The sequence below is a fragment of the Echiichthys vipera genome (genome assembly GCF_963691815.1).
Source record: "Echiichthys vipera genome assembly, chromosome: X".
In the NCBI taxonomy this organism is placed as follows: Eukaryota; Metazoa; Chordata; class Actinopteri; order Perciformes; family Trachinidae; genus Echiichthys; species Echiichthys vipera.
In genome coordinates this window covers 23322043-23350004 of record NC_139825.1, presented here as the reverse complement: position 1 = coordinate 23350004, position 27962 = coordinate 23322043, and the positions used below count along the sequence as shown (strand labels likewise).

The 27962-nt window shown below is 41.2% G+C and overlaps 3 protein-coding genes across 6 annotated transcripts; 2 read left to right on the top strand and 1 right to left on the bottom strand.

The window, feature by feature from the left end:
* Nucleotides 1-5704: 5704 nt before the first annotated feature.
* On the top strand, nucleotides 5705-13240 carry glyctk (glycerate kinase; the record flags this gene model as incomplete). Of its 4 annotated transcripts, none has more annotated exons than XM_083938510.1 (6): nucleotides 5705-5992; nucleotides 7639-7782; nucleotides 11352-11741; nucleotides 11827-11978; nucleotides 12072-12247; nucleotides 12350-13240. In XM_083938510.1, the coding sequence occupies exons 3-6, from the start codon at nucleotides 11383-11385 to the stop codon at nucleotides 13238-13240; spliced, it is 1578 nt and encodes a 525-aa protein (XP_083794636.1). In that variant the 5' UTR covers nucleotides 5705-5992; nucleotides 7639-7782; nucleotides 11352-11382. The 4 variants fall into 4 exon arrangements, with proteins under 4 accessions (XP_083794636.1, XP_083794637.1, XP_083794638.1 ...); XM_083938511.1 differs by having other exon boundaries at nucleotides 7616-7782; XM_083938512.1 differs by lacking the exon at nucleotides 7639-7782.
* A 430-nt stretch (nucleotides 13241-13670) lies between these two features.
* tcta (T cell leukemia translocation altered) lies at nucleotides 13671-16417 on the bottom strand. The gene is made up of 3 exons (XM_083938715.1): nucleotides 16101-16417; nucleotides 15953-16004; nucleotides 13671-14512 (listed from the first exon to the last, which is right to left on the bottom strand). The coding sequence occupies exons 1-3, from the start codon at nucleotides 16309-16311 to the stop codon at nucleotides 14470-14472; spliced, it is 306 nt and encodes a 101-aa protein (XP_083794841.1). The 5' UTR covers nucleotides 16312-16417; the 3' UTR covers nucleotides 13671-14469.
* Nucleotides 16418-20937: 4520 nt separating this feature from the next.
* mon1bb (MON1 secretory trafficking family member Bb) lies at nucleotides 20938-26882 on the top strand. Its single transcript, XM_083939403.1, has 6 exons — nucleotides 20938-21018; nucleotides 21598-21692; nucleotides 21787-22383; nucleotides 22856-23648; nucleotides 24213-24360; nucleotides 25418-26882. The coding sequence occupies exons 2-6, from the start codon at nucleotides 21614-21616 to the stop codon at nucleotides 25643-25645; spliced, it is 1845 nt and encodes a 614-aa protein (XP_083795529.1). The 5' UTR covers nucleotides 20938-21018; nucleotides 21598-21613; the 3' UTR covers nucleotides 25646-26882.
* Nucleotides 26883-27962: the final 1080 nt, after the last annotated feature.

Genomic DNA, 27962 nt, shown 5'->3' with positions numbered 1-27962 from the left:
AGAAGAAGAGGCAGCAGCAGCAGCAATAACAGCAGAAGAAGAAGAGGCAGCAGCAGCAATAACAGCCATAGACATATAAAGATACTCTTGATTTATATGTATTTTAATTTTCTCTGAGTGTGTGTATGTGTGTGTGTGAGAGAGAGAGAAAGAGAGTGAGTGAGAGAGAGATTTATGTATTCATGTATGAAATACAGCCTATTAATACTCTATAAATGATTTCTATTGTTGTGTTTATATTTATAGTGTTTGTAAAACACCTATCATACATCACATATATCATATATCAGAATATTATATTACTGTTAATCCCACTATGAATATTAAAACACGCTGAACCGTGTCCTGTCCTTACACTGAGTGGAGCGGGCGACCGGTCCAAGATGGCGGCCCCACCGCTCGTCAGCGCCAATAGGCCCAACGTTCGATGAGGCGTCTACTCGACGGAGAACGTAGCAGACTTCCGGGAGGAGCGGTGTATGCGTTTGAGTTCGGCGATTATAAGAAGTTTGCATTGCTTTGCTTTGTTTGTATAAATAAAAGTCACAATAATTTTTCAAGGATAGGTAGAAGTAGAGTAGATTTAGTGGAGAGAGTATTTTGCGAGAGTATCGGCCGACGACCTGTATAGGTCCGGTATACGATACGCTTGTACATATTCTCTACCATGGCAGAAAATCAGGAAGATAGTTGTTGCAGTATGGATGAAGTGGATCAAGACGATGGGCACTGGCAGACAAGTAGGATAAATAAAGCAAAACGGACTAGGGAAGTGAAAGAGAGTGAGGATAAATTGAATGTCGTGGTGAGGTTTGAAGAGCCAGGAGTGAAGAATTTAGATCCAATAAAACTGACAAAAATAATTAAGAATCAGGTTGGCGAGGTAAAATACGCTAGAATTCTAAATGATGGAAATTTGTTAATAGGATGCAACTCTGAAGAGAAGATTGGAAGAGCTCTAAAGCTGCAAGCTATTGGGAGAGCAGTGGTAGTAAAGGTGGTAAAAGTGGGTGAACAAGGGAGTAAAGGAGTGATTTATGGGATTCCGTTGGCAATTGAGATGAAAGAGCTGGTAAAGAACTTAAAAATAAAGTGTGATGCAGTTCAGAGTGCAAAGCGCTTAACCAAGGGAGCTGAGAAAAAAGAATCTGAATCAGTTCTGATACAGTTTAGTATAAAAGAGTTGCCCACTGAGCTATACTTTGGATTCATGAGGTACAGGGTAAGAGAGTTCACTCATAAGCCAATAAGATGCTACAAGTGCCAGAAGTTTGGTCATGTAGCTAAACTGTGTAAAGGGACAAAAAGATGTGCGAAATGTGGTGGGGAGCATGACTATGGAGAATGTGGAGAGGGGGTAAGACCTAAATGCTGTAATTGTGGAGGGGGACACAGTGCGGCCTACTGGGGGTGCGAAGTAATGAGAAAGGAGACTGAGATTCAGAGTGTGAAAAGGAAGGATAGAGTTTCTTATGCCGAAGCAGTTAAAAGAGTGGAACAAACAAAGAATAAGAATGAAGGTAATGATAGAGGGGAAACACCGACAGGAAATGTGTGGATACAGAGGCAAGAACAATTCAGAGAGAAGGAGGAAAAGCAGAGGGAGGAAAAGAGGGACTTGGTTATCTTTATTGCTGGAGTAATCAATGCAACAGCTGAGGTTAAATCTAAAACTGAAAGGATTCAAATCATTACAAAGGCAGCAACTCAACATTTGGGCATGATAGACTTAAAATGGGAAGAAGTAAGGGACTGTCTTGCTGTGCACTCAAACCAGGAAGTAGGGAAAGGATGATATGTTAATTTTACAATGGAACGCAAGGAGTCTGTTGGCAAATGGTCAAGATTTTAAAAAGTTTATAGATAGTAGGAGTATAAAACCAGAAATAATGTGTGTTCAAGAAACATGGTTAAAACCTAGATTTGATTTTGTTATATCTGACTATACTGTCATCAGACACGACAGAGAACAAGAAAGTGGTGGGGGATGTGCTACCTTTGTAAGGAAGGGTGTTCCCTATAGGGTGTTGGGTACAGGGAAGGAACAAGAATATTTGGTAGTGGAAGTATGGGCAGATAAAAAGAAAATAGTAGTGATTCATTATTATAACCCTTGTAAAAAGCTAGCATTAAATGAACTAGAGAAAATAGAAGGTCAGGATAGAGATAATGTTGTATGGTGTGGAGATTTTAATGCCCATAATACACTGTGGGGAGGGGGGAAGACGGACAACAATGGGCAGGTAATTGAAGATTTAATGAATGATAGGAACTTAGTTTGTTTGAATGATGGTAGAGGCACTAGGATTGATATTAGAACTGGTAAAGAGTCTGTACTAGACCTCACAATTCTGTCCAGTAGAATGGCTCCAAAATGTGAATGGGAAGTGCACGGAAAAGGCACTATTGGAAGTGATCACTATCCAATTCTATGTAAACTGGATATTGATGTAAGGTTGAGCTCAGAAGATCGCCATGGAAGGTGGATTTTCAAAAAAGCAGAGTGGAAGAAATTTAAGGAAGAAAGTGATTTGTACATTAGTTCAATCCAAGAAACAAATGATGTTGAAAGAAATGAAAGTGAGTTACGACACAGTATTTATATGGCTGCACTGGCTTCAATACCAAAAAGTTCAGGAAAATTAGTAAGAAAAGTGGTTCCATGGTGGGATGCTAAATGTGAAGAGGCAGTTTGGGAAAGGAACAGAGCATTTAGAAGGCTAAAAAGAACTCATAACTTTCAACATCTGATTGATTATAAACAAGCACAGGCAGTAGTGAGAAGGTCTATAAGGCAAAGAAAAAGAACATACTGGAGAGATTATTGTACCTCAATTGGAAGTGCTATTAATATAAATGATGTATGGGGAATGATCAAGAAAATGGAAGGTAATAGAAGAGAATGGAATTATCCAATCCTGTCAGATGGAGAACAGTTGGCTATATCAAATCTAGAGAAAGCAGACATGATGGTGAACACACTGAGTAAGGTACATAGTTCAAGTAATTTATCAGAAGAAGAAAGAAGGGGTAGGGAAGAAACAAGGAGTCTATATACTGAGATTATTCAAAAGAAAGACAAAACAGAGGATAAATATAATGTTCCATTCACACTGAGAGAGTTAAGAAATGCTTTGGATAAGTGTAAGAACTCTGCTCCTGGTAAAGATGAAATCTGTTATTGCATGTTAAGACATTTAAGTGAAACAGGAATTCAGAAGGTTTTAAATTTATTTAATAAAGTATGGGAAGAAGGAAAGATCCCTACAGGATGGAAGGAGGCAGTTATTGTTCCAATAAGAAAACCAGGAAAGGATGCTAGTAATCCAGCTAATTATAGGCCAATAGCTCTAACTTCTCACTTAGGTAAATTAATGGAAAGGTTGGTGAATGGAAGGATAATGCACTTTATTGAAGAGAGGGGGGGTATGACTAGTTGTCAGAGTGGTTTTAGAAAGGGGAGAAGTACTATTGATTCAGTCATATGTCTTGAGGACGAAATCAGAAAAGCACAGGTAAAGAAAGAGACTGTTGTGGCAGTATTTTTAGATGTGGAAAAAGCGTATGATATGCTATGGGTAGAGGGCCTTTTAATCAAAATGCATATGTTAGGAATTGGAGGAAATATGTTTAACTGGGTAATGGACTTTTTAAATAATAGAAGTATTCAGGTGAAAATAGGGAAAGAAACATCTAGAAGGTGCTTGGTAGAAAACGGGACACCGCAAGGAAGTGTGATTAGTCCATTACTGTTCAACATCATGATTAATGACATTTTCGCTAATGTTCAGCCAGGTATTGGAAAATCATTATTTGCAGACGATGGTAGCTTATGGAAAAGGGGGAAAAATATAAAGTACACCCTGAAGAAGGTACAGGAAGCTCTAACACTAGTGGAGAACTGGGGAAGGAAATGGGGCTTTAGATTCTCTATTGAGAAGACTAAGGTTGTGTTTTTTACTCAAAAGAAAATAGATGAAAATATAAAACTGGAGCTGTATGGTAGGAATTTGGAGAGGGTTAAAAGTTTTAAATTTCTTGGTGTGTTTTTTGATGCAGGACTTACATGGAGGGACCATGTATCAAAATTAGTAGATAAATGTAAAAAAGTAATGAATTTAATGAGATGTCTTGCTGGAACAGTATGGGGAGCAGATATATCTTCTTTGAAGCAAATTTATGTTTATTTAATCAGAGCAAGAATTGAATATGGGTGTTTGGTTTATGGATCTGCAGCCAAATCAGTTTTAGCTGGATTAGATAAAGTCCAAGCTATGGCACTGAGAATATGTACAGGAGCGGTGCGATCCTCTCCAGTATGCTCTTTGCAGGTAGAAACAGGAGAAATGCCACTCTGTCTAAGGAGAAAGCAGCTTCAGGCTAACTATTGGGTCAGCTTGATGGGTCAAAGGGATGACCACCCAGTTAAAATAACAATACAGGAAAGCTGGGAGAGAGAGGTGGCAAGATTCCCATGTTTTGGATGGACCGGGAAGGCAGTGGCACAGGAAATGTCCATATATGATAAAAACTTTTGTACAGGAGTACTGTGGCCATCAGTACCTTTATGGGAACTGGAGGTACCAAAGATCGACTTAGAGGTACTCGAGATTAAATCACATAATCCTGAATCAAATTTGGTGCATCACTTCCAGTGTCATGTAATAGAACAATATCAAGATCACATATTAATTTTCACTGATGGCTCAAAGGATCCAGAAACAGGCGTTACAGGAGCAGCATTTATTGTGCAGGGATGGAATGCTCAAGCTTTGAAGAGAACCTCAAATTTCCTAAGCGTGTTCACTGTGGAATTATATGCAATCCTGATGGCAGTGCAATGGACAGAGCAGATCCAGAACCATAAGGTGTTGATATGCAGTGACTCTGTGTCAGCGATCAATAGTGTTGGGAGAGGATCGTCAAAGAGTCGGCAAGATATAGTATATGACATTCTTCTGGCCATAAGAGATGTGAAAAGGAGAGGGGTAGAAATATCGTTTCTATGGGTCCCAGCTCATGTCGGTATTGCGACAAATGAAAAGGTTGATAAGTTGGCCAAGGAAGCTGCTCTTAAGGAAACTGTAGATATCAACATACATTTATCAAAGGCAGAGGGTAAAAGTATAGTTTGGCAGGAAACCATTTTAAAATGGCAGCAGCTCTGGGAGCAAGAACACAAAGGCAGGCACCTGTTCTCATTATCTAGTAGGGTAACTGATTCAGTTAACATCTGCAAAAGAGGGGGGTTAAGACGGAAGGAACAGGTTACTATTTCTAGATTGAGAATTGGGCACACATATCTGAACAGCACCTTGTTTATTTTAGGGAAACACCAGAGTGGCTTGTGTTCCTGTCTGGAACCTGAAACAGTACAACATGTTTTGATGTCTTGCAGAAAACATGATCGCCAGAGACAAGACCTTCTTAGAGAATTGCAAGAAATTGGATTAAATGAAGTTTCTCTTAAAGGTATTTTGGAAGTGGGATCAAGCAGGAGGGGAAAAAGCAGTTTTTTCAGATTCTTAAAAGACACTGGGCTGTATAATAGAATATAGAGCACTAAGGTACTAGTCCCATAGGTGGCAGCAATGCAACTTTTGGTTGCCGGCTGCCGTAAAACCACAAAGAAGAAGAAGAGGCGTCTACTCTTTATGTCTATGTCTATAACAGCAGCAGCAGCAGAAGAAGAAGAAGAAGCAGAACCAGCAGCAGCAATAACAGCAGTAGAAGAAGAAGCAGCAACAGCAGCAGCAGAAGAAGAAGCAACAACAACAACAACAACAACAACAATAATAATAATAATAATAATAATAATAATAGCATCAGAAGAAGAAGAAGAAAACCCAGCCCTTTCTGTCACATTTGTTTCCCTGTTCTATTTTTCTGTCAGCTTCCAGTTTTTGCCCAAGGCAGCAAAATGGACACAGCATCAGAAGTGAAGAAGAAAATCACAGCAGGAGTTCAGTCCTCACAGAAAGGAAAGTCTGAGGTAGGAAACCACTTTATCTGAGCAGCCCGTGTGTTTCTGTTGAATGTCAGGGGGCATTTGTTTAGGTGGTTTGCTCCTCCCTTCTCTTTATTTAAAAAGACATCGCAGACAGTGTCGTGAGGCATCAGCATCAGACACTTAATAAAGAAGCAACGGGGGGAAAAAACAAAATAAAAAAACAGATGGAGATTATCACCTCGTAAAGAATAATGAAAACACACAAATCGAACTAAACTAATTAAAAAGTAAACAGAAAAAGAAAATGCACCTTAATGTTTTTTTCTTTTCTATGAACTAAATTAGATACACACATTGTTTCAATTCCTTCATCTAAACCATAAAACAAATAATTGTCTCTTCGGTTTGTGAACTGACACTTATGGATATGACATTTATTAGGCAGCAAAATCAGACTTATAATAGACAAAAGCATTTGCATCACAATAATAAAAAAATAAAAAAATTATATATTCAGGACGGTGACCATGGTTCAGTCAGTTTGGGGGAACAGTCGATTAACCGCTTTGACCTTGGGACATTATTCCTCACAGACGTAGGCCTATAGACCTTTCCAAAGTTGTAAACCTAAACAATTTTAATGTGTCCAAGTTTGATTCCTGTTGCAGTGGATGTGAACGACATCAGCTGTCAGGAAGTTAACAAGGACAAAGGCTGTTGCCTAGCAATGGAATTCCGTTGAAAAGGTCTGTAGGCCTATGAAGCAAGAAAATAACAGAAAGTAAATGTTATGATAATTCTTATGATTAAATTTTAGTAACAACTCAACACATCAACAGCTGTGTGAATGGTCTATAATTGCCCTGCTTGATCTCCATTTAAAATTGTCTTGATATTGTGTGGCGCACCCTATTACAACACAGCCTACATGTAAGTTAACTTCAACAACATTATTGAACGCAGCCCTCCTCTGAATTGAAGAAGAGCAGCTGTATTAAGTGCATTGAATTTTATATACTTTATAAGTAAAGTACCAGCACCTCAAATTGCTCTTTAACTGCAGTACTTAAGTAAATGTGCGTAGCTACATTCCACCACTATAGCTTTAGGTCTTCATTCTTGAAATGAGTGAACAAACCAGACAGAGTATTTGACATATTTATGACGCATCGATACTGGCTCTTTTTTTTGCTCCTTGTTTGAATAGTTAAAACTTTAGCTGAGAGTTGAAACATAGATAATTTTGGTTTTAAACAATCACACACGTCTAACTGTGAATTCAAGCTTTTAAGACACACCAAAAACTGTAATAATCCTTTGATGACTGTTTCATTTCTACTTTCTGAGTCACGAAAACCCCCAAAAAACAGCTCCTGATTGGTGAGAGAAAACATGGAAACCATAACAACGCGGACATGCCTGACTGCCTTGAAAAATAATATCTGTGTTTTTATTTCATGTAGCCATAAATAGCAAACAACTGTTTCAAATGTGTTTCTTTTTGATTTTGCAAACTGTAAGGAGGTGGTAGGGAAAAAAAAAACTTCTATGTTGGTATATGTTTGGGGGGGGGGGGGGGTTTATCACTCGGCCTACACATCATGATATAATACATTTTCTGGAAATTAACTGACAAGTTGTTAATAAAATAACCAGATGAGGCAGTCTGTTTTTGACTCATCTAATAGTGAAGAACAGAGAAGCTGGCAGGCGAGGTTCTGATCCCAGAGGTGTGGAAGGTCCAGAGAGTGGCTGGCTCACAGGCGGCGGAGCTAAGCGGACTGGGCTCCCGGGCTGACATCCTGGAATGATTCCTGAGGCAGAGAGACACGGTTAGTTGCAGACACGGATTGTAAGAGGGCAGCTCCAGCAGGCTGAGGCAGACAGACAACCAACAGTAGCAACGACCAAAAAGTGGCTGGAAAATGCGGTAGCATACATAATACTTCACAACGATCCGGCGTTCACTGCATGTGTGGCTGCTCCTTAAGTACTGCAGGGGATTGATGAGGAGCAGGTGTGTGGGTGACCTCAGCCAGGTGTGTGAGCAGCCAAAGAAGGACACGCCCCCGAGCACTGTCAGGAAAGTGACAAACACCACAAGACATAACAAAAACACCCAAACAGACCTCATGGCCGGGGATTCGTGACAAATCCATATATTGCTAGAAAGCAGTCCTGCTCATCGATTTGAAACATTGCCCATAATGGCCTCATACAACCAGAGATGTTAAAGGGTATGACAAAGTATAACTAAATGGCAAAACCACCAATAGTTGACTAATGTAAATCATCCTACTCCAGTGGGCATTGTGTTGATCTGTTAAATTACAGTTTTTTACATCTACTCTTTTTTTATTTCTTCATCTTTAAAACGTAATGAAATGCTGTCACGCTTTTCTTTCGTTCTGTTGTAATATATATATATATATATATATATATATATATATATATATATATATACACTCAACAAAAATACGCAACACTTTTGTTTTTGCTCCCATTTTTCATGAGATGGACTTAAAGATCTAAAATTCATTCCAGATACACAATATTACCATTTCTCTCAAACATTCACAAATCTGTCTAAATGTGTGATAGTGAGCATTTCTGCTTTGCTGAGATAATCCATCCTACCTCACAGGTGTGCCACATCCAGATGCTGATCTGACATAATGATTAGTGCACAGGTGTGCCTTAGACTGTCCACAATAAAAGGCCACCCTGAAATGTGCAGTTTTGTCTCACAGCAAAATGCCACAGATGCCACAAGCATTGACAGCTGCTGAAACAATTGGTTTGCATAACCAAAAAATTTCTGCACAAACTGTCAGAAACCGTCTCAGGGAAGCTCAACTGCATGCTCGTCGTCCTCATCGGGGTCTTGACCTGACTCCAGCTCGTCGCCGTAACAGACTTGAGTGGGCGAATGCTCACATTCGATGGCTTCTGGCACGTTGGAGAGGTGTTCTCTTCACGAATGAATCTCGGTTTACATTGTTCAGGGCAGATGGCAGACAACATGTGTGGCGTCGTGTGGGTGAGCACTTTGCTGATGGCAATGTTGTGGATCGAGTGGCCCATGGTGGTGGTGGGGTTATGGTATGGGCAGGAATCTGTTATGGATGAAGAACACAGGTGCATTTTATTGATGGCATTCTGAATGCACAGAGATACCTTGATGAGATCCTGAGGCCCATTGTTGTGCAATATATCCATGAACATCACCTCATGTTTCAGCAAGATAATGCACGGCCCCATGTTGCAAGGATCTGTACACAATTCTTGGAAGCTGAAAATGTCCCAGTTCTTGCATGGCCAGCATACTCACCGGACATGTCACCCATTGAGCATGTTTGGGATGCTCTTGACCGGCGTATACGACAGCGTGTACCAGTTCCAACTAATATCCAGCAACTTCGCACAGCCATTGAAGAGGAGTGGACCAATATTCCACAGGCCACAATTGACAATCTGATAAACTCTATGCGAAGGAGATGTGTTGCACTGCATGAGGCAAATGGTGGTCACACCAGATACTGACTGGTTCTGAGTCCCCAGACCCCCAATAAAGCAAAAAAATGTACTGTACATTTCAGGGTGGCCTTTTATTGTGGACAGTCTAAGGCACACCTGTGCACTAATCAGAAATGCAGAAATGCTCACTATCACACATTTAGACAGATTTGTGAACTATGTTTGAGAGAAATGGTAATATTGTGTATCTGGTATGAATTTTAGATCTTTAAGTCCATCTCATGAAAAATGGGAGCAAAAACAAAAGTGTTGCGTTTATATTTTTGTTGAGTGTGTATATACTAGCACTTCCTTATCGTGCTACTAACGAATCAGGCCCAGCTTACATCCAGGACATGATTAAACCTTACCTGCCAGGCTGCCCTCTCCGCTCTGCATCGGCAAATCGGCTTGCCACTCCCTCACTGAGAGGAACACAGAGTCACGACTGTTTGCCGTCCTGGCTCCCAAATGGTGGAATGAGCTCCCCATCTACATTCAGAAGGCAGAAAATCTACACGTCTTCCGCCGCAGGCTAAAAATGCATCTCTTTAGACTGCACCTTGGCTTAGAAGATTAAAAAAAGCACAAAAAAAAAAGCACTTATATGTAGCACTCTATAGATTGGCTTATTTGAAGCTACCGCACTTACTTAATAACTTGCTCTTCTGGTTTGTTCCCTAATTGTTGAATGCACTTATTGGAAGTTGCTTTGGACAAAAGTGTCAGCTAAATGAAATGTAATGTAACAGCTCGGAGAAAACAACACTTGCGACTATTCTATTCAATTCAATTTTATTTATAGTGCCAAATCATAACAAAAGTTATTTCAGGACACTTTACAGAGTAGGTATAGACCACACTCTATGACGTATTTATGATTTATGACCCAAAAATTCTAGTTTGCACGTAAAGTCAGTGTAAACTACTTTAAGGTTGTGTACCCTTTGAACTATGCTGCAGCATGAATGGCTCCAAAGTCTGTCAGATACTACTCTTTTTTTGTTCACTCAGTGTTGAAGGGGGGAAATAAAGAGCTACAGAGACTAATGCACAGCTGGGTGATCAGGGGTTTGATGTGTCCTGTGGTCCATTCAAGTCAATCATTACACACAAGGTACACAACTCCAGTCAGTCTCTGGTCAGATTTCTGCTGCACTGCCTGACTGTTGGGCTGGAGCGCACATAACTGGCTTCCACAGGAATCCACAGGCTTTATATCCCGTTTACAACCTTCACAGGTAGGCAGCTGCATGAGTCTTAAGAAAGCACCGTTTGATTGCGGAATGTGTATCTGGCTTAGGATGATAACAACTATGTAATGTTTTGTTTCATTTAAACACAAAAGCTATTCTTTTAAGCCTTTTAAAAGGAATCTAAAAGGCAACACATGATCAAGTTATTTATTTATGTGAGTAAAATTGGTATACAACCATAGCACCATACACTAGTGCAATCAGTGAAACAACTTAGTAACGTGAAGTATTGCATTACAATCTTCAATGCACCTTGTTAGTAATTGAAGCTGTGCAACTACCTGACCTTTGTATCATCTTATTCAGTATCCACTACACCATCCAGTTCAACAATGACCTTTGACACTAACAAAAACATCATAAATGCCTAAAGATTTTCAGTTCTCCATGCTTCCACTTAGAATTACAGAAATATTTGTTCTTTGGAGGTTAGTGTGTGCAATGATGACTTGCTCAATCTGCCATGAACCTTCTGATTTTTCCAAGTAAAAGTGGCCTTCAGCTGAAAAAATACTAATCTTTTCCCTGCTGCACATTGTTTATATTATATCTATGTGGTCTTTTTTTTTTTTTTGAATGCATCCTTTGTGAAAACCTTCTTTATAAACTATGAATTTTTAATCCCTCAGGCAATTTCTGCTTAGACCCACTGAACTGTCCATGGCCCGACTTCTTTCCCTGGTTCGGCCTCAGCCTTTTCTGACCCTCGTTGGCAGGAGAAAACCTACGTTGTGCAAAAAAATGTCAATGGACTCACGGGCACGCATGGTGTTTGCAGCTGCAGTGGACGCTGTGCAGCCAGACACGGTGGTCCGGCAGAGCATAGAGCGCAAGGGGGACTCGGTCATAATCAATGGTCACAAATTTACACTCAAACACAACCTGCACTTGGTGGGCTTTGGGAAGGCTGTGCTGGGTATGGCTGCTGAGGCTGAGAGGATTCTGGGGGATCATTTAGTGAAAGGAATAATAAGTGTGCCACACGGGATCCAGCAGACATTACGGCAGCATGGAAAAGAGTAAGCAAAAGCCTTCAAGTCGTAAACAACTTTAAGTATTAAGCAAGTATTAAGCCACATAACAACATTTCTCACTTCATCACAGCCGTCTCTTGTTAAAAGAAAACAGTCGCGTCAGAGTAATGGAGGGAGCTAAACACAACTTGCCTGACGCTGATGCCCAGACGGCAGCCGAAGGGATCAAGCAGTTAGCCAGTGAACTGACAGAGAAAGACCTGCTTCTTGTACTGATTTCAGGTAAATAAAATAAATCCTTGTGTTGCTTTTTCTTTACAAAATCATACCTTGAAATGTAAATCTCTAAATAAAAGGTGGTGAAACTGTGTCTAGGTGGAGGCTCTGCACTTTTACCTGCACCCATCCCACCAATCTCATTGCAAGAGAAACAGGAGGTTACCCGAAAACTTGCAGGTGCTGGTGCCACTATTCAAGAGCTTAACACTGTGCGACGCGCCCTGTCTTTCTTAAAGGGTGGAGGGCTTGCACATTATGCTCACCCTGCCCAGGTAACATCCTTTTCTTTAATCTGCTTTTTTTTTTTTTGTTATTGTGGAGAACTCATTCCAGCATTGTGCTTTGATGACTCCTGTAATCACTTCACTTCACAGGTGGTTTCACTGATATTGTCCGATGTAATCGGGGACCCCGTGGACTTGATAGCCAGCGGCCCCACAGTGTGGAGTGAGGTGTGGCCTGAAGAAGTTTTGTCAGTCCTTGAACATTACAAGCTGTTGAACTGTCTACCAGCCTCAGTAAAGGATGTCCTTGGAAGACCAAGTCCTAGGTGGAGGGAGAATAAAGATGAATCCAATACATCAGGACACGTTCTCAACGCCGTGATTGGCTCCAACAGCATTGCCCTCAAGAGTGCCGGTCTCCGCGCTCGAGAGTTAGGTTTCCGCCCTGTCGTGTTGGCACCAGGAGTGTGCGGTGATGTAAGGTCAGTCTCCAGACTTTACGGCCTTCTGGCCCGCTTTGCCTGTTCTCGAGAGGAGCCTCCTCCAGGGATTGCCGCTGAGCTGCTGAGGCTGGGGCCCGAAGTAGGCGTGGAGAGCTGGGACCTCTGTCGCACCATGCAGGTCTTGGGTGAAGGCCGCACAGAAGGATGGGGTTCCACGTGTCTGTTAGCCGGAGGTGAGCCCACCGTGGAGCTGACAGGCAAGGGTCGAGGTGGTCGAAACCAGGAGTTGGCTCTGCGAGTGGGAGTGGAACTGAGAGGCCTGAAGCTCCCGCCTAATGGTCCTGTCTTCCTGAGCGGTGGAACTGACGGTCAGGATGGACCCACCGACGCAGCAGGGGCCGTCACTGATGGGAGGTTGTATGAAGAGGCACAAGCACAGGGGCTGGATATCGACGACTTCCTTACCAACAATGATTCTTTCACTTTTTTTACACGTCTTTCTGCTGGGCAGCGCTTACTTGTACCTGGCCTAACCTGCACCAATGTGATGGACGTTCATATGCTCATTATTCCACCAATTCCCATTAACATAAAATAATTCCAAAGCACACAAAATAAAATGATTTCTAGATGAATAAAGGACTTAATGAGTCTTTTTCTGACTTGGCATTGTAGTACCTTTTTTTCCCTTTCAACTCTACACAGTTTCGTCCCATTCCTGTTAAATTATTTGTAAATCTACATGACAGCAAGCTATATCAAATTAGAAGCACAAAGTACAAAATAGGAGAGGAATAAAAAAAATAAAATAAATGTCACTAGTTTTATCAGCTTTAAGGTATTCGCCGGGGACAAACAGTTTGTTATCTTGAATCACTAAAAAATCTGGTTAATAGAGGCGTCAATGTGTTCAGTCTTTCCAAACACAACTCATTTAAATAAAACTTGCGCAGTCTCCCAGCTTCAGGTACATCAAGGTATCTAAAATATGCAGATGATTTTATTGTTTATTTCATTTGACAGGGACTGTGTACATGTTTACACATTTCTATAAATACACAAGTCCTCTTGACTTGTCTTTACCATTATAACAGTATGACTCAGTCATTGCATACAAAACATTCAAAGCCCTTTGAATGTTTTTTTTTTATTTCACAGTAAATTACAGATACTATGCTTTTCAACACAATGTCAAAATGAAATAAATTGATGACCATAAATATAAAATTATTAATCTTCAAGAACTTTGGCAGAAATTAGGGCGTTGAATCGAGCCAATATGGAGAGGTTGATTTCAGCTTTGCAAATCTGAATATTGTAATCATTTAACTCATTCTTTGCAAACCTGCTCAAGCATTTTTGAGTGACAGGGGCGATCTTCATGTCATAAACAGGGTGAATGTGCTTGCTTCATCAGTTAATTTGTATTTTATATTTGAACTTAATTTGGTCAATTTGCGGATATTTGTTTTCACTTTGATACAGGAGTTCGCTGTGAGTTAATGATTATAAAAAAAATGAATGAAACATGAATCGAAGGGGGAGAGTAATCTATAAACAAGCACACTTTATATCCCATTAAGTGCACACAATGCTCCTTTTATATCAGTGACCAAAATAAATATCTCACAGCACTATATCAGTGTGACACTGTTGTCTCACTGATATGGTAACAGATGTTTCCCAGGGGCAGTTGCCATTAGGTGCATGCATCTTGAATGCACTGAAGATGCTTTATTATCAGGAACATTTAAGGTGCATTCATTGTCTTATCACATAGTCCACCTCTCACTTGGATAAAGACCAAAGTCCAAAACCATTGTCCTCTCAATCTCGATGAGTCTTCGGGGCATCCCCTGCTTTGCTTTCCCTGAAGAATCACAGAATTGCATTATTAAGAAAACAATTTAAAAAAGCACCAACATGAATGCAATTTTATTATTATTATTATTATTATTGTTATTATTATTATTATTACTATAAGCAGAGGTGGAAAGTAAAGTACATTTACTCAAGTACTGCACTTAAAGTGCAATTCTGACGTAAAATTATCCCAGAGTCTTTTCGGCAAATACACTCCTTAAATAAGCCATCAAGACATTTTTTTTGTGGAACAACTATTAACGGGGGAAATTCCGGAGAGTCGCTGACAGTGATTAATGTAATAACACAGATTAGCTTGGGGCAGCACGGGGAATAAAACGTCTTTTTTAACCCCTAATATTGCTCAAAATAACACCAAACCTCTGCAGCAGCATGAGAAGAGTCCCTACACATAAAACAAAGCACCAATGGGCTCCTTCTTTTCGGATTGACTTTGATAATCCACTTGATTGGACTTTACTACGAGATGAGCTGGTACCGGGCCAGTAGGTAAGTCTTCAAAACACTCTTTTAATAAATTCTGGCGTCACTAACTACATTGTTGGTGCTTTGTTTATGTGTAAGGACTCTTTAGTGTTATCATGAGCAGTATTATTGGTTAAAAAAGACGTGTTAATGCCTTCACCGTGCTGCCCCGAGCTAATCAATCATAGCTGCATTTGGCTGTTAGCTATGGCTTATTTGCTGAAAAAGACCCTGAGATGATTTTACGCTGGAATTTCACTTTAAGTACAATTTTGAGGATAAAATAAATATTGTACTTTTTGCTTTACAACATTTATTTGGCAACTTGGGTTACAAGTTACTTTGCACACAATAGTATTAACAAATTAAATAACATATATGGTTTTAGATACAGATTAAGCTACACAGCAATATATAATGTAAATAAAATGAACCCTACCTTTACCAGCTGCAATATTAAAGTGATATTTGCATTATAATATAATAATATTCTGCAATGGGCCATTCTACAAAATTAGTACTTTTACTGTCTGTGCTTTAAGCGCATTTCAATGCTGATACTTTTGTACTTTTACCAAAGTAACATTTTGAATATATGTATTTCTACAGTGAGGTATTACTACTTCTATTTAAGTAAAAGCGCTGAGTACTTCTTCCACCACTGACTATACATATTATACACTTTTTACGTCACCAAGTTTAGTTGGCAATACAGGTTACAGCTTCAATTGAGAGAACATAATCACACTGTGTCCATTCAACTTTTCTATTTCTCCTAATAATTAGATCCTCAATCAATCCTAGGCAAAGATCCTAAAACCTGCTTTTGCACTGAAGGTGCACGGTGCCTGGGACCCCAAATACCGCGTTTAGAGCACCAGACACGTGTGAGGAGGATAATATACCTGGGTGAAGCAACATGGATGCTCGGAAACAACAAAGTATACATGTAAACACCTACCAGTCACTCAGGTGAGATGCTGCATCAGGAGTGCCCCCGTTCTGCCCAGTCCCTGCGAGTCAACACCAACGGACAAGAGGTGAAGCAAACCGAGCTGCCGTTAGTCACAACAGGTGATAACACAGAGATGGTGCCGAGGGAAACTCACCTTGGAGATAATACATATCGTTCACTGTATTCCCGAAGACTTTCCATGCAAAGTGGATCGCGATGAGACTGAAAATTAACCAGCTGAGTAAGATTTTGAATATGCAGACCCTCATATCGTTAGCGAGCCAGTCGTCCACAAACTCGGATAGGAAGGACAAGCAGCTGTCGGCGATGCGGGACATAAACTCAAAGTCCCAGGGTTCCTCCATATCGTCCGGTTATCTAGCTTATGTGTAGCCGAAAAGGGTGAACTCTTCATCCGACGGATAATGTCAAAAACATCGCTGTGGCTAGGTACTGTGTGACATCCTGGTCGCCATCTCTACCGTTGTGCGTCAGTGGCGAGGGTTGAAGAATCTGACGTCATGACGTAGGTTACGTTACGCAGCGTATCCCCGAATTTTATATAAAAAAAATGTGTAAATAAATACAGGAATAAATAAAATGAATACAGAAATGCATAAATGAATGTGTAAATAAATACAGGAATAAATAAAATGAATACAGAAATGCATAAATGAATGTGTAAATAAATACAGGAATAAATAAAATAAATACAGAAATGCATAAATGAATGTGTAAATAAATACAGGAATAAATAAAATAAATACAGAAATGCATAAATGAATGTGTAAATAAATACAGGAATAAATAAAATGAATACAGAAATGCATAAATGAATGTGTAAATAAATACAGGAATAAATAAAATAAATACAGAAATGCATAAATGAATGTGTAAATAAATACAGGAATAAATAAAATAAATACAGAAATGCATAAATGAATGTGTAAATAAATACAGGAATAAATAAAATGAATACAGAAATGCATAAATGAATGTGTAAATAAATACAGGAATAAATAAAATGAATACAGAAATGCATAAATTAATGTGTAATTAAATACAGGAATAAATAAAATGAATACAGAAATGCATAAATTAATGTGTAAATAAATACAGGTGATCACAAAGGTCCTCATGTTGTCACCCCCCTGATCCTGCTCTGAAACCAGGCGCTGGTGGAGATCATTGAAAAAGGCAAAGAGGCACTCAGTATTGTAGGGTCCAACCTGTGGCCTTTAACTGTGACCCTTTTTCCAATGACATTTTGTCCAAGTCAGCGCCTTTGGGCCAGATTGCTGCTTCATCTATGTATTTGAATTCATGAGGGGCCTGGTTGGCCTCCAATTCCATAACTCTGTGAAACAAAGTTTAGGTAAATATCATTACTGTATACAATACTGTACTGTAACCTATTACTGTGTAGGTTACCTATGTGCAAAGTGCAAAGTTTATAGAACTGGACATTGAATTGAATATACAGTACTACCTGGATATATTGTCGTCATAGCTCCTTGACTCTCTCACTGTCCCTCTTTAAGGGAAAAGTGTAGAGCTGCTTCATCTGCACTCTGTGTTTGGACAAGGTCCGCGTAATGGTTGTGAGGCTGATGTTATTAATATTGTCAAATATGTCATGGTCCTCCACAATTCTAGTTTGAATTTCATGCAGTTTTATTGCATTATTTGCAACAACCATTTCTACACTGGCAAGCTCTTGATCATTACTGAGGAGCTTTCCTCTTCCCCCAAAGGGGGGAAAACGTTGCATTCTTTAGAGGGACAAAAAAAAAAAATCAACATATGCATTACTGTATGGCCTTATTGACATGTTAAGTGAGAATAGAAACAATCCATGTAAAATGCAATACTTACCTGTTGGTTTGTTGAAAGATGCATATAATGGAGGCATCGTTGACCACCTCAAATTGGGCTTCACTCTTTCACCAGCCTCTCTTAGTGAAAGACTGTGGTTGATTACAGGGTCAATGATAGCGGCACGAATTTCATTACTGACTGTACTGTTCTTGCCACCTGTGAAATGTGACCACCACGCATTCTTTCACCTCTACCTTGCCCTCTCCTTGGGCCTGCTCCTCTCACTGTATCTCTCACTGCTCCTGCTCCTCTCACTGCATCGCTCACTGCTCCTACATCTCTCACTGCATCTCTCACTGCACCTGCTCCTCTTGCACCCCTCACTGCCCCTTCACCTCTCACTGCATCCACTCCTCTCACTGCATCTCACACTGCTCCTGCTCCACTCACTGCCCCTGCACCTCTCACTGCACCTGCTCCTCTCACTGCATCTCTCACTGCTCCTGCTCCTCTCTCTGCATCTGCTCCTCTCATTGCATCTCTCACTGCACCTGCTTCTCTCACGGCATCTCTCACTGCTCCTACATCTCTCACTGCACCTGCTCCTCTTGCACCCCTCACTGCCCCTTCACCTCTCACTGCATCCACTCCTCTCACTGCATCTCACACTGCTCCTGCTCCACTCACTGCCCCTGCACCTCTCACTGCACCTGCTCCTCTCACTGCATCTCTCACTGCTCCTGCTCCTCTCTCTGCATCTGCTCCTCTCATTGCATCTCTCACTGCACCTGCTTCTTTCACGGCATCTCTCCTCTCACTGCACCTGCTCCTCTCACTGCATCACCCGCTGCTCCTAAGCCCCTCACTGCATCTGCTCCTCTCACTGCATCTGCTACTCTCACTGCATCTCTCACTGCTCCTGCTCCTCTCACTGCTCCTACTCCTCTCACTGTGCCTGCTCCTCTCAGCGCATCTACTACTCTCACTGCATCTCTCACTGCTCCTGCTCCTCTAACTGCTTCTGCTCCTATCACTGCATCTGCTCCTCTAACTGCTCCTACTTTACTCACTGCACCTGATCCTCTCACTGCATCTGCTACTTTCACTGCATCTCTCACTGCTCCTGCTCCTCTCACTGCATCTGCTCCTCTCACTGCATCTCTCACTGCTCCTACTCTTCTCACTGCGCCTGCTCCTCTCACTGCATCTGCTACTCTCACCGCATCCCTCACTGCTCCTGCTCCTCTCGCTGCATCTCTCAATGCTCCTACTCTTCTCACTGCGCCTGCTCCTCTTGCTGCTCCTTCTCCCCTCACTGCATCTCTCACTGCTCCTACTCCTCTCACTGCGCCTGCTCCTCTCACTGCATCTGCTCCTCTCACTGCATTTGTCAATGCTCTTGCTCCTCTCACTGCATCTCTCACTGCTCCTACTTCTCTCACTGCACCTGTTCCTCTCACAGCATCTGCTACTCTCACTGCATCTGTCACTGCATCTGTCACTGCTCCTGCTCCTCTCAGTGCATCTCTTACTGCTCCGACTTCTCTCACTGCACCTGCTCCTCTCACTGCATCTCTCACTGCTCCGACTTCTCTCACTGCATCTGCTACTCTCACTGCATCTGTCACTGCTCCTGCTCCTCTCACTGCATCTCTCACTGCTCCGACTTCTCTCACTGCACCTGCTCCTCTCATTGCATCTCTCACTGCTCCTACTTCTCACACTGCACCTGCTCCTCTCACTGCATCTCTCACTGCTCCTACTTCTCTCACTGCACCTGCTCCTCTCACTGCATCTCTCACTGCATCTGCTCCTCTCATGGATCTCTCACTGCACTCTCGCTGCATCTTTAACTGCTCCTACTTCTCTCACTGCGCCTGCTCCTCTTGCTGCTCCTTCTCCTCTCACTGCATCTGCTCCTCTCACTGCGTCTCTCACTGCTCCTACTCCTCTCACTGCGCCTGCTCCTCTCACTGCATCTGCTACTCTCACTGCATCTGTCACTGCTCCTGCTCCTCTCACTGCATCTCTCACTGCTCCTACTTCTCTCACTGCTCCTGCTCCTCTCACTGCATCTCTCACTGCTCCTACTTCTCTCACTGCGCATGCTCCTCTTGCTGCTCCTGCTCCTCTCACTGCATATCTCACTGCTCCTGCTCCTCTCACTGCATCTCTCACTGCTTCTGCTCCTCTCACACCATCTCTCACTGCTCCTGCTCCTCTTACTGCACCTACTCCTCTGACTTCCCCTGCTGCACCTACTCCTCTGACTGCCCCTGCTCCTCTCACTGCATCTGCTCCTCTCACTGCACCTCTCACTGCACCTAGTCCTCTCACTGTCCCTGCTCCTCTCACTGCACCTGCTCCTCTCAATGCATCTCTCACTGGGCCCCTTGCTCTTCCATGTCCAGACATTACAGTGTTTGTCTGTTTCCAAAAACATCACTGTCAGCTGTGTCAATTATTAATTGTTTGTTTATTATCAGCATAGATATATTTATATTTTTGTTTCATTGGAGAAGCAGATGTCTTTCATACTGTATCTCAGGTTTGGAGTATTGGTTTTGCTGTTGTGGGATGTTGTGCATTAACATTCGTAAATAATACAAAAACAATCCATAATTCTGTTGGGAGGTAAGAAAATGTAAGCATTGTGGAAATGTGTTCACTGACATCATATTGTGTGAAAACGACATGAAGTGTGTGAATGGTGTGGCCTCAAAAGCCCGATACGATGCAAATTGTGTTTAGATTTTTGAAAATGTTGGACAAACGCTTGTTAGCGACTGAAAAAACATATGGACACAGAAATATATGAATAAATAAATGTAGGTGAACAAATATGTAGTTATAAATGTAAAGCATATATTTATTTATTTATTCTTTTATTTATATATACATTTATTTATTGAGGCGTAAGTGATGTTTAGTCCGCCACGGTTAAAAACGTACAGTATATACAGTACATATAGCTATGCGTGTGTGTGTGTGTGTGTGTGTGTGTGTGTGTGTGTGTGTGTGTGTGTGTGTGTGTGTGTTTTTTTACGTAGCCTGGGGGCGGGGCTAGCACTCGCCACCGAGTCTCCTGATTGGTCAGTCTGGCTTGTCATCAGAGATTCCGGATGTCTGCTGTCGTAAGAGGAGAATTTGTTTTCTGCTTCTCATTCCTGACAGCTTGTTTGGAGCCGGGGCTGTGGATGAAAGTTGATGTAGCCAATTACACATTCAACCCAACGTTTCGAGGGTACAAACTGGTAAGTTGTATTCCTTGTCTTTACATGTCTAATCGTAGCTTAACCACGGTTGATCGCATGCACCCTGTTAAGCCAAGGCCATGATGAAATTGATCTGTGTGTCGCTTGCTAGCAGGCAATGTTAGCCATGTAATCACAGTCCAATTCCATCGGAATTCACTATGAAATAACTATCAGAATGGCAAAGTAAGCTTTCCTGACGGTGAGCCAGTTAGCAGACGAGCTAACATAAGCTTTTAAGTAAGTTAAGCTGTCATTTAGCACACGCTAGTTCGCCGGTTCTGGCGGTCAAACAGGTACTTTCCTCTGCCGTTTATCTGCAGGGGGACATAAACCAGGCTGCTGGGAGTTGCTGTGACCGTTAAATTCCCGAGTGTGTTTGGTATCTTGGAGTTGTAATTCTCTGTAACCAGTTTTCCTCTGTAACCATGTGACTGGTTCAGTATGAGTGCTCCTATTCATAAGAGACTGGGATGTATGCAAGGTCCAGCTACAACCACTGGATAAAATGACTTAATAAAGCTGCTTATTCCGAATTGTTTGGTTATACGTAGAAGGTTTTGTTTTTTTTATCTCCAGTGACTGGCATGATATCATGGAGAGAGACAATCATCAAGAAGGAGGGTCACAGGGAGTGAAGATCTGTGATCCACCCTGTGAGAGCAATCCACCTGGTAAATTATTTTATCTTTCATTTTCAAATTATTTTAGCTCACGTTTTAATTTGTATCATTCGTTTCATAATTCAATTGTTGATTTCATATTTAGCTGACACTTTGGCGACTTCCCTCTCCCTTTTGGGGAATCACATGTTTCCTGATCCGGTGGAGAGAAATATCAGCGCCACTGTTAACAAAGAGGAGCCTGCAGATCTAGGCCTGTCAGATGTTTCAGCGGACGAGAAGAGTCTGGATGCAGAGCCCCATTCTAACCAGGTAACAAAGCTAGAGACTGAGGAGACAGAAAACTCTGAGTGTCAGAACAGTGTGTCCACTCAGCCATCTGACAGAGGAACCGAGGATGCTGCTGTTGACAATGACCGAAGTGACACTGGGGAGTTTGTCGTTACAATGCTGGCCAAGGCCAAGCTGGAGGAGCAAGGGCTAGGTGTGAAAGGAAGGTCATCTCCCTTGTCGGAGGCAGGCACCCAGGAATATCCTGCTTTCATGTCTCATCGTGATGAGGATGTGACAGCTGAGAGCTGGCGGCAGCACAGGAAGCATGTTTTTGTGCTGAGTGAAGCAGGCAAACCCATCTATTCCCGATACGGCAGTGAAGAGGCTCTTTCATCTACAATGGGAGTCATGATGGCGCTGGTTTCCTTTGTTCAAAGTGGAGATAATATCATCCGCTCAGTCTATTCAGGTAAGAGCATAGGTGTGATTTTCCTTTTTTCGCATAACTTTTGTAACACGTAATTTTCTATATACATAAGTGAGAGCAAGTGTTCACAGAGGATTGTGCGTAGGAGCGGCCAGTAAATGTGGCCACAGCTCTGGCTTTCCATAGAGGACAAGTCGATTATTACCAATTGATAAAAAGTGCTGCGCTATTGACAGATAATGAGCAAGGAGAGGGCAGAATTGATTTACTTTCACATTGTATTTAGTACAAGATTTTATTTTGGAAATTCCTCTTACACTTTCGAGCTGTCGTTCATGGGGGGACATTGTTAGAAACATTATTTACACTCATTTAACTGACACTTAGAAATTACTACTAGAAAAACTATTAGAAATAAAAATCACCAAATAAGCAAAGTTACTTAAAGTTCTGCATTTTAGAAACTATTAGGCTATCCTTAATGTTTACTGATGTCTTTTCTTCCTTCCATCAGCTGAGCACACCGTGGTGTTCTTACAGAAAGGGCCCCTAGTGCTGGTGTGCGTCTCTAGCAGTCGTCAGACTGAGCAGCAGCTGCGCGGAGAGCTCCTCTATGTGTACTATCAGATCATCAGCATGCTCACCCAGGCCAGCATATCTCGCATCTTTGAACACAAGAAAAACTATGACCTGAGGAGACTCCTTACCGGCTCTGAGAAGATCCTGGACGGTCTTCTCAACCTGGTGGATTCTGACCCCAGCTTCCTGCTAGCAGCAGTACACTGCTTGCCCTTAGCCTCCTCTCTCAGGGACTCTCTCAGCCAGATCCTGCAGAAAGCGATCACCCCAAATCTGGTTTTCTCCATCCTCATTGCCAAGAACCAGCTCCTCACCATTGTCCAAGAAAAGACAGTAATCGAGGACACCAGGCTGGAACCTGCTGATGTCCACCTCCTGCTCAACCTCATCGGAGCATCCTCTGCCTTTCAAGCGGGGGAGATCTGGACTCCCATCTGCCTCCCCCTCTTTAATCCTGACTGTTACTTTTATGCATACATTTCTTACCTGGACCCTCCAGAATGCACTGTTTGCTTGCTGCTGCTGTCGACAGACAAGGAGGCTTTCTACGCTGTAGCTGAGTGCAAGAGGAAGATAGAGGAGGCCATGATGGCTCAGAACTCCCTGAGCCTTATTGACAAAGTCCAATCTTACAGTGTGAGCCAAGTGGGCGTCTCAGACCTCAGACACTTCATGTACAAGCCCTTTGACGTGCCAGACAACTACCGCCAGCTCACTCAGTTCACCAGGTGTGTGTGGTCGTGTATCTGACGTTATTTATGCATTTCATGAAGTGTAAATACCTCGTGTAGGAGAAAATATGAAAGCTCATTTTCTTTAAGAATAAAATACATATGGTTGGTGTTTACAAATGAAAGTTTCCCATTGAGAAGGGTCTTTGAAATGAGCGTCAAGGGCACAGAGAAATTGAAATAGTAAGAAATTCAAATGGTTTTCCACTAATTCTGCCAATTCACTCCACATATCTCTCTTAATGAGCTGAACTGAAAGCACTAGGTGTTTTATTACATACGCCAGCAACCAATCAAAGCCAAATAACCACAGCTCTGCACTTTATATAACCGTAATAATTTGATTTACATGGCTCAGTTCAGAATAATGTTACAAAGAGCAAAAAGAATGCTTCGTTAGGCTGTTCAACTTTGTCTTATCAGTACCAAAAATCAATAGTTATAATGATGAAAAAATTCAGCACTATAGCCCTTTTGTTTTGTCACTATATCTTTGCTTGGTGGAAACTTTATCCCTTTTCTGTTTGTAACCTTTGCTCTACAATTTATTGCTGCATGCAGCCCAGAGATGGAGGCCCCGTACAGCAGTGAAGAGGAGAAAATGAGACTGCTGGATCTTTATCGTTATATGCACAGCCGCATCCACAGCACCTCACGACCCCTCAAGCTTATCTACCACGTCGCTGAGAGGGAAACCCTGCTAGCTTGGGTATGTAGCTGTGTTTATGGATACATTATCACCGTCACTATATACAACTTCTGAAAATGTCTTTTATTGTTTATTTATTGTTTATTCTTTATTGTTCACTTATCTTTGACATGAGTGTCTGAATATATTCTAAGGATTTTTATTGGAAACATTTTTGGAAATACACTTGTTTTCTTTCTTACAGAAATTTAGATGAGACAATTGATGTCACCCTCTTATCTGTCCATGAGACGGTTATCTTAGCTTTGCATAAAGACAGGAAACAAGAGGCAACATTTAGCTGTTGTAGTTTTACTGGAAGTTATGTGCTGGACTATTTATTGGCTGGTGAGCACAGTGATAGCCTGTTTATTAGTGAGGTTTATTTTTTTTTACCTTTTGGGCAGTGCCAGGGTAGCAGTTTCCCGTCTTTATGCTAAGCTTAGATAGCTGGCTGTAGCTTCATATTTAATGAACAGATATGAGAGTATCAAATCGCCTTTCCCACGGGACAAAAAACCTGTTAAAAACACCCATTAACATCTGAATTTTGTCTTTATTTGGAAACATTACAATGTGCATTTATTCCGAGGACAAATGCCTCCGCAGTAGTTGCAGGTGTTTATCAGCTCCTGCTCTGATCAGCAGTGATGGAAACATGACACCCTGGTGAACACGGAAATTTTCCACCCTTTTCTGGCGCGTTGCTATGACACACGTCACTTCCGTCTATTTGTCATCTCAGCCACAAATTCCATCCATCTCTGCCCAAGCCAGCGCTTGGACACCATTCCAAATTGGTCAGCGCCAAGTTTGAAAGAGAGACTGAATAGGTAAAAGACACTGGCCTCCATGCTGCTTTGTTTACGGTCACGTTCATGATGTTGAACACCAGAAAAAAAGGCATACTCATCCATTGGCATAGGAAAGGAGTTTGTCTATTTTTTTGTGGACTTTCCTTTGATTAAAACCTGTAAATACATGCATAAGAGTTTTTCCCCAGATGTAAAAATATTCTTATCATGTGGACAGTGATGGATTGTTTCATCTAAAATTTCCATTTTCCTCTCTGCTGTAGGTCACAAGTAAATTTGAGCTGTACACCTGCTTCAGTCCTCTGGTGACAAAGGCCTGTGCTATTACTGCTATCACAAAGCTTCTAAGGTGGATTAAAAAGGAGGAGGACCGTCTCTTCATCAGATACCCTCCAAAGTATTCAACCACCCCAAACCCCAGCAAGAGCTCTCGAGGTGGGAAATCTGACCAGCAAGACGCCACAGATAACGGCTTCTTATCTCTTCTATAGGACTTTCTTAGCGCTGCAATAGTTGCTCCACCTCATTCAACAATAGTTTGTACACTGGTTCCAAAATATTTTTGAACCCTCTTTTGACACTTGTTGGACTTGACAAACATTGACTACTGGAATCAAACACTACAAAAGTCTTACACTATTTATGAAGGAACAAACTCTTTCAAGTTAGTATTACTTCTTTACCTTAACAAGAGAGCATGTCATTGCATCACTGCTTTCAATCAGAAAACAGACAGGGCAAAAACAGCATTTTAATTGAACTGGGTTAGAAATAATAGCAATGATATTTAAATGTTTTATATTGTTTTATTACTGCAACAACAGAGGAATTTTCCTCACGGAATGTATCGCACAGATGACAGTTCATTCATATGCTGTAACTAGTCATCGCAGTATGAGGAGTGAAATTAACTTAAACTACCTTTTTTCAGACTAGTTCTTAAACAAGAATCATTTAATGAAACAAAAGCATCCCAATTGTGTCAAAACAGGATATGCAACAAATGAAAGTATGATGTGTATTTGGGCTCAATATAAACTGGAATAACAACAACTGGAACTGCCAGAACAGGGATGGGCCACTATGTGTCACAGAGGGTCATGAACCTCTTTGGATTAGGTTGAACATCCCTGACAGAACTTGAAAACATGATGTTGCTTCATATCCAACTGATGTTTCTATTCAAATTAAAATGATCAGGTTTCATTAATGTTACATTTTGTGCAGAAAACAAGTAGGAAATCCCAGCCTGTTGCACCTGAATACTTCACATGATCATCCTCGTCACTGTTAGTGTTTTCATTGTCATCTAGTTAAGCTAAGAAGATGCCACTGAGCTCATGCATTATCAGTCAACACTTAATGTGACTTCAGGCAACGGATCTTTTTGGATAATAGTTTTGTAAAGATGCTCTATAAACAGTAGCCTCATCTTTGTGTCCTTTTGAAGAATTTCTTGTCAATTCAAGTCTTAAGAGTATGTCTATAGTATTACGAGATAAATCCCAGGTTGCACAAATCTACCCTTGTCCCGATTAAGTCAAGATAGCTTAATTTATTATCAACCAGAACATGACTAATTAATGTTACAGGAAGTAAGACTTGATTTTGCAGGGGCTAGTATTTCTGTAATAAGTTGACACGTTTCTGGGACTTTTTATATTTGGTCCTAATTATAGAAAAAATAGATAGTGGGTAGACTTCCAGTTAATTGCTTGTTTAACCTTGAGTCCCTTAGCAAGTGTATAGCAGGTGAGCTGAACATGCAATTACAGGAAAATTGTCTACAAATGAGCATTTAGTTCAACAAATAGGAAGAATAAAGTTTCCAAATGTAAATGAATTAATATTTACGTGGTTTTCTTTCAAGGATCTATACTATAATTAGTAATTTATTGCATTGTTCTTTCCAGAAAGCATCCAAGAACATTATAATGTATTATAATATTTTATAATTAAGGGATGCATAAAATCAACCATTACACTATGTAATTGATATTCTTAATGACATAATGTCTTAGATCTGTGCCTTTTTGCTGTGTACAACTTCAGAGTCGTTGTGATAATGTTTAGAGACCAGACTGTGATGTGTGCTAAAACACTGGTTAGTAGTGCTTTATGTTTTCAGTATCTCCCTCGCTGTAACACAAGATATTCAGGACTTAAGAACTTGCCGTGAATTTTTTTTTTCAGCCACACTGCACGCCGTTTAAATGGGTCAGGCAGTTGTGCTGATGTCAAGTGTGGATGAAGCAGAATGCACACTTCCAACCTTCGATCTTCAAGGTCTTTGTCAGGTGAAGAACTTGAAGACGTTGATTGAAATGTTGCATCATTAAATGATTTGGGGCCTGCAATATTTAGTTTGCCGATAATCACTCCTTCTTTAAAATGTGGAGGAGCTTGTCCCTGATGTGACAGACAAAGCCACTTTAAAGGAATAGTTTGGATGAGATGCATAGCCATAATCAGTGTAATACAGAAGATGGCGGTTGGCACATCCACAGTTTGGAGAAGCAAGCAGGAGGACCGGTACGAAAGCTAAATGGGCAGCAGCTAAATGTTTTTGAGCCACCTAAAATAAGCTCACATAAAGCAAATCTATAAGTTAGGTCTACGCTATATTTAGAATATCTTCACCAACTCATATTGCTGCCCGATAGCCCTTTAACATCCCCAGCTGAAGCGACAGCCAACTCTCAAACTGATGCGCTGTGAAGATTTTATACAGAACATGTAATGATGAACACACTGTAAGTGCCGGTAAAAAACAAACAAAAGCTCGGGCCTGTTTAAGTTTATGCGGAG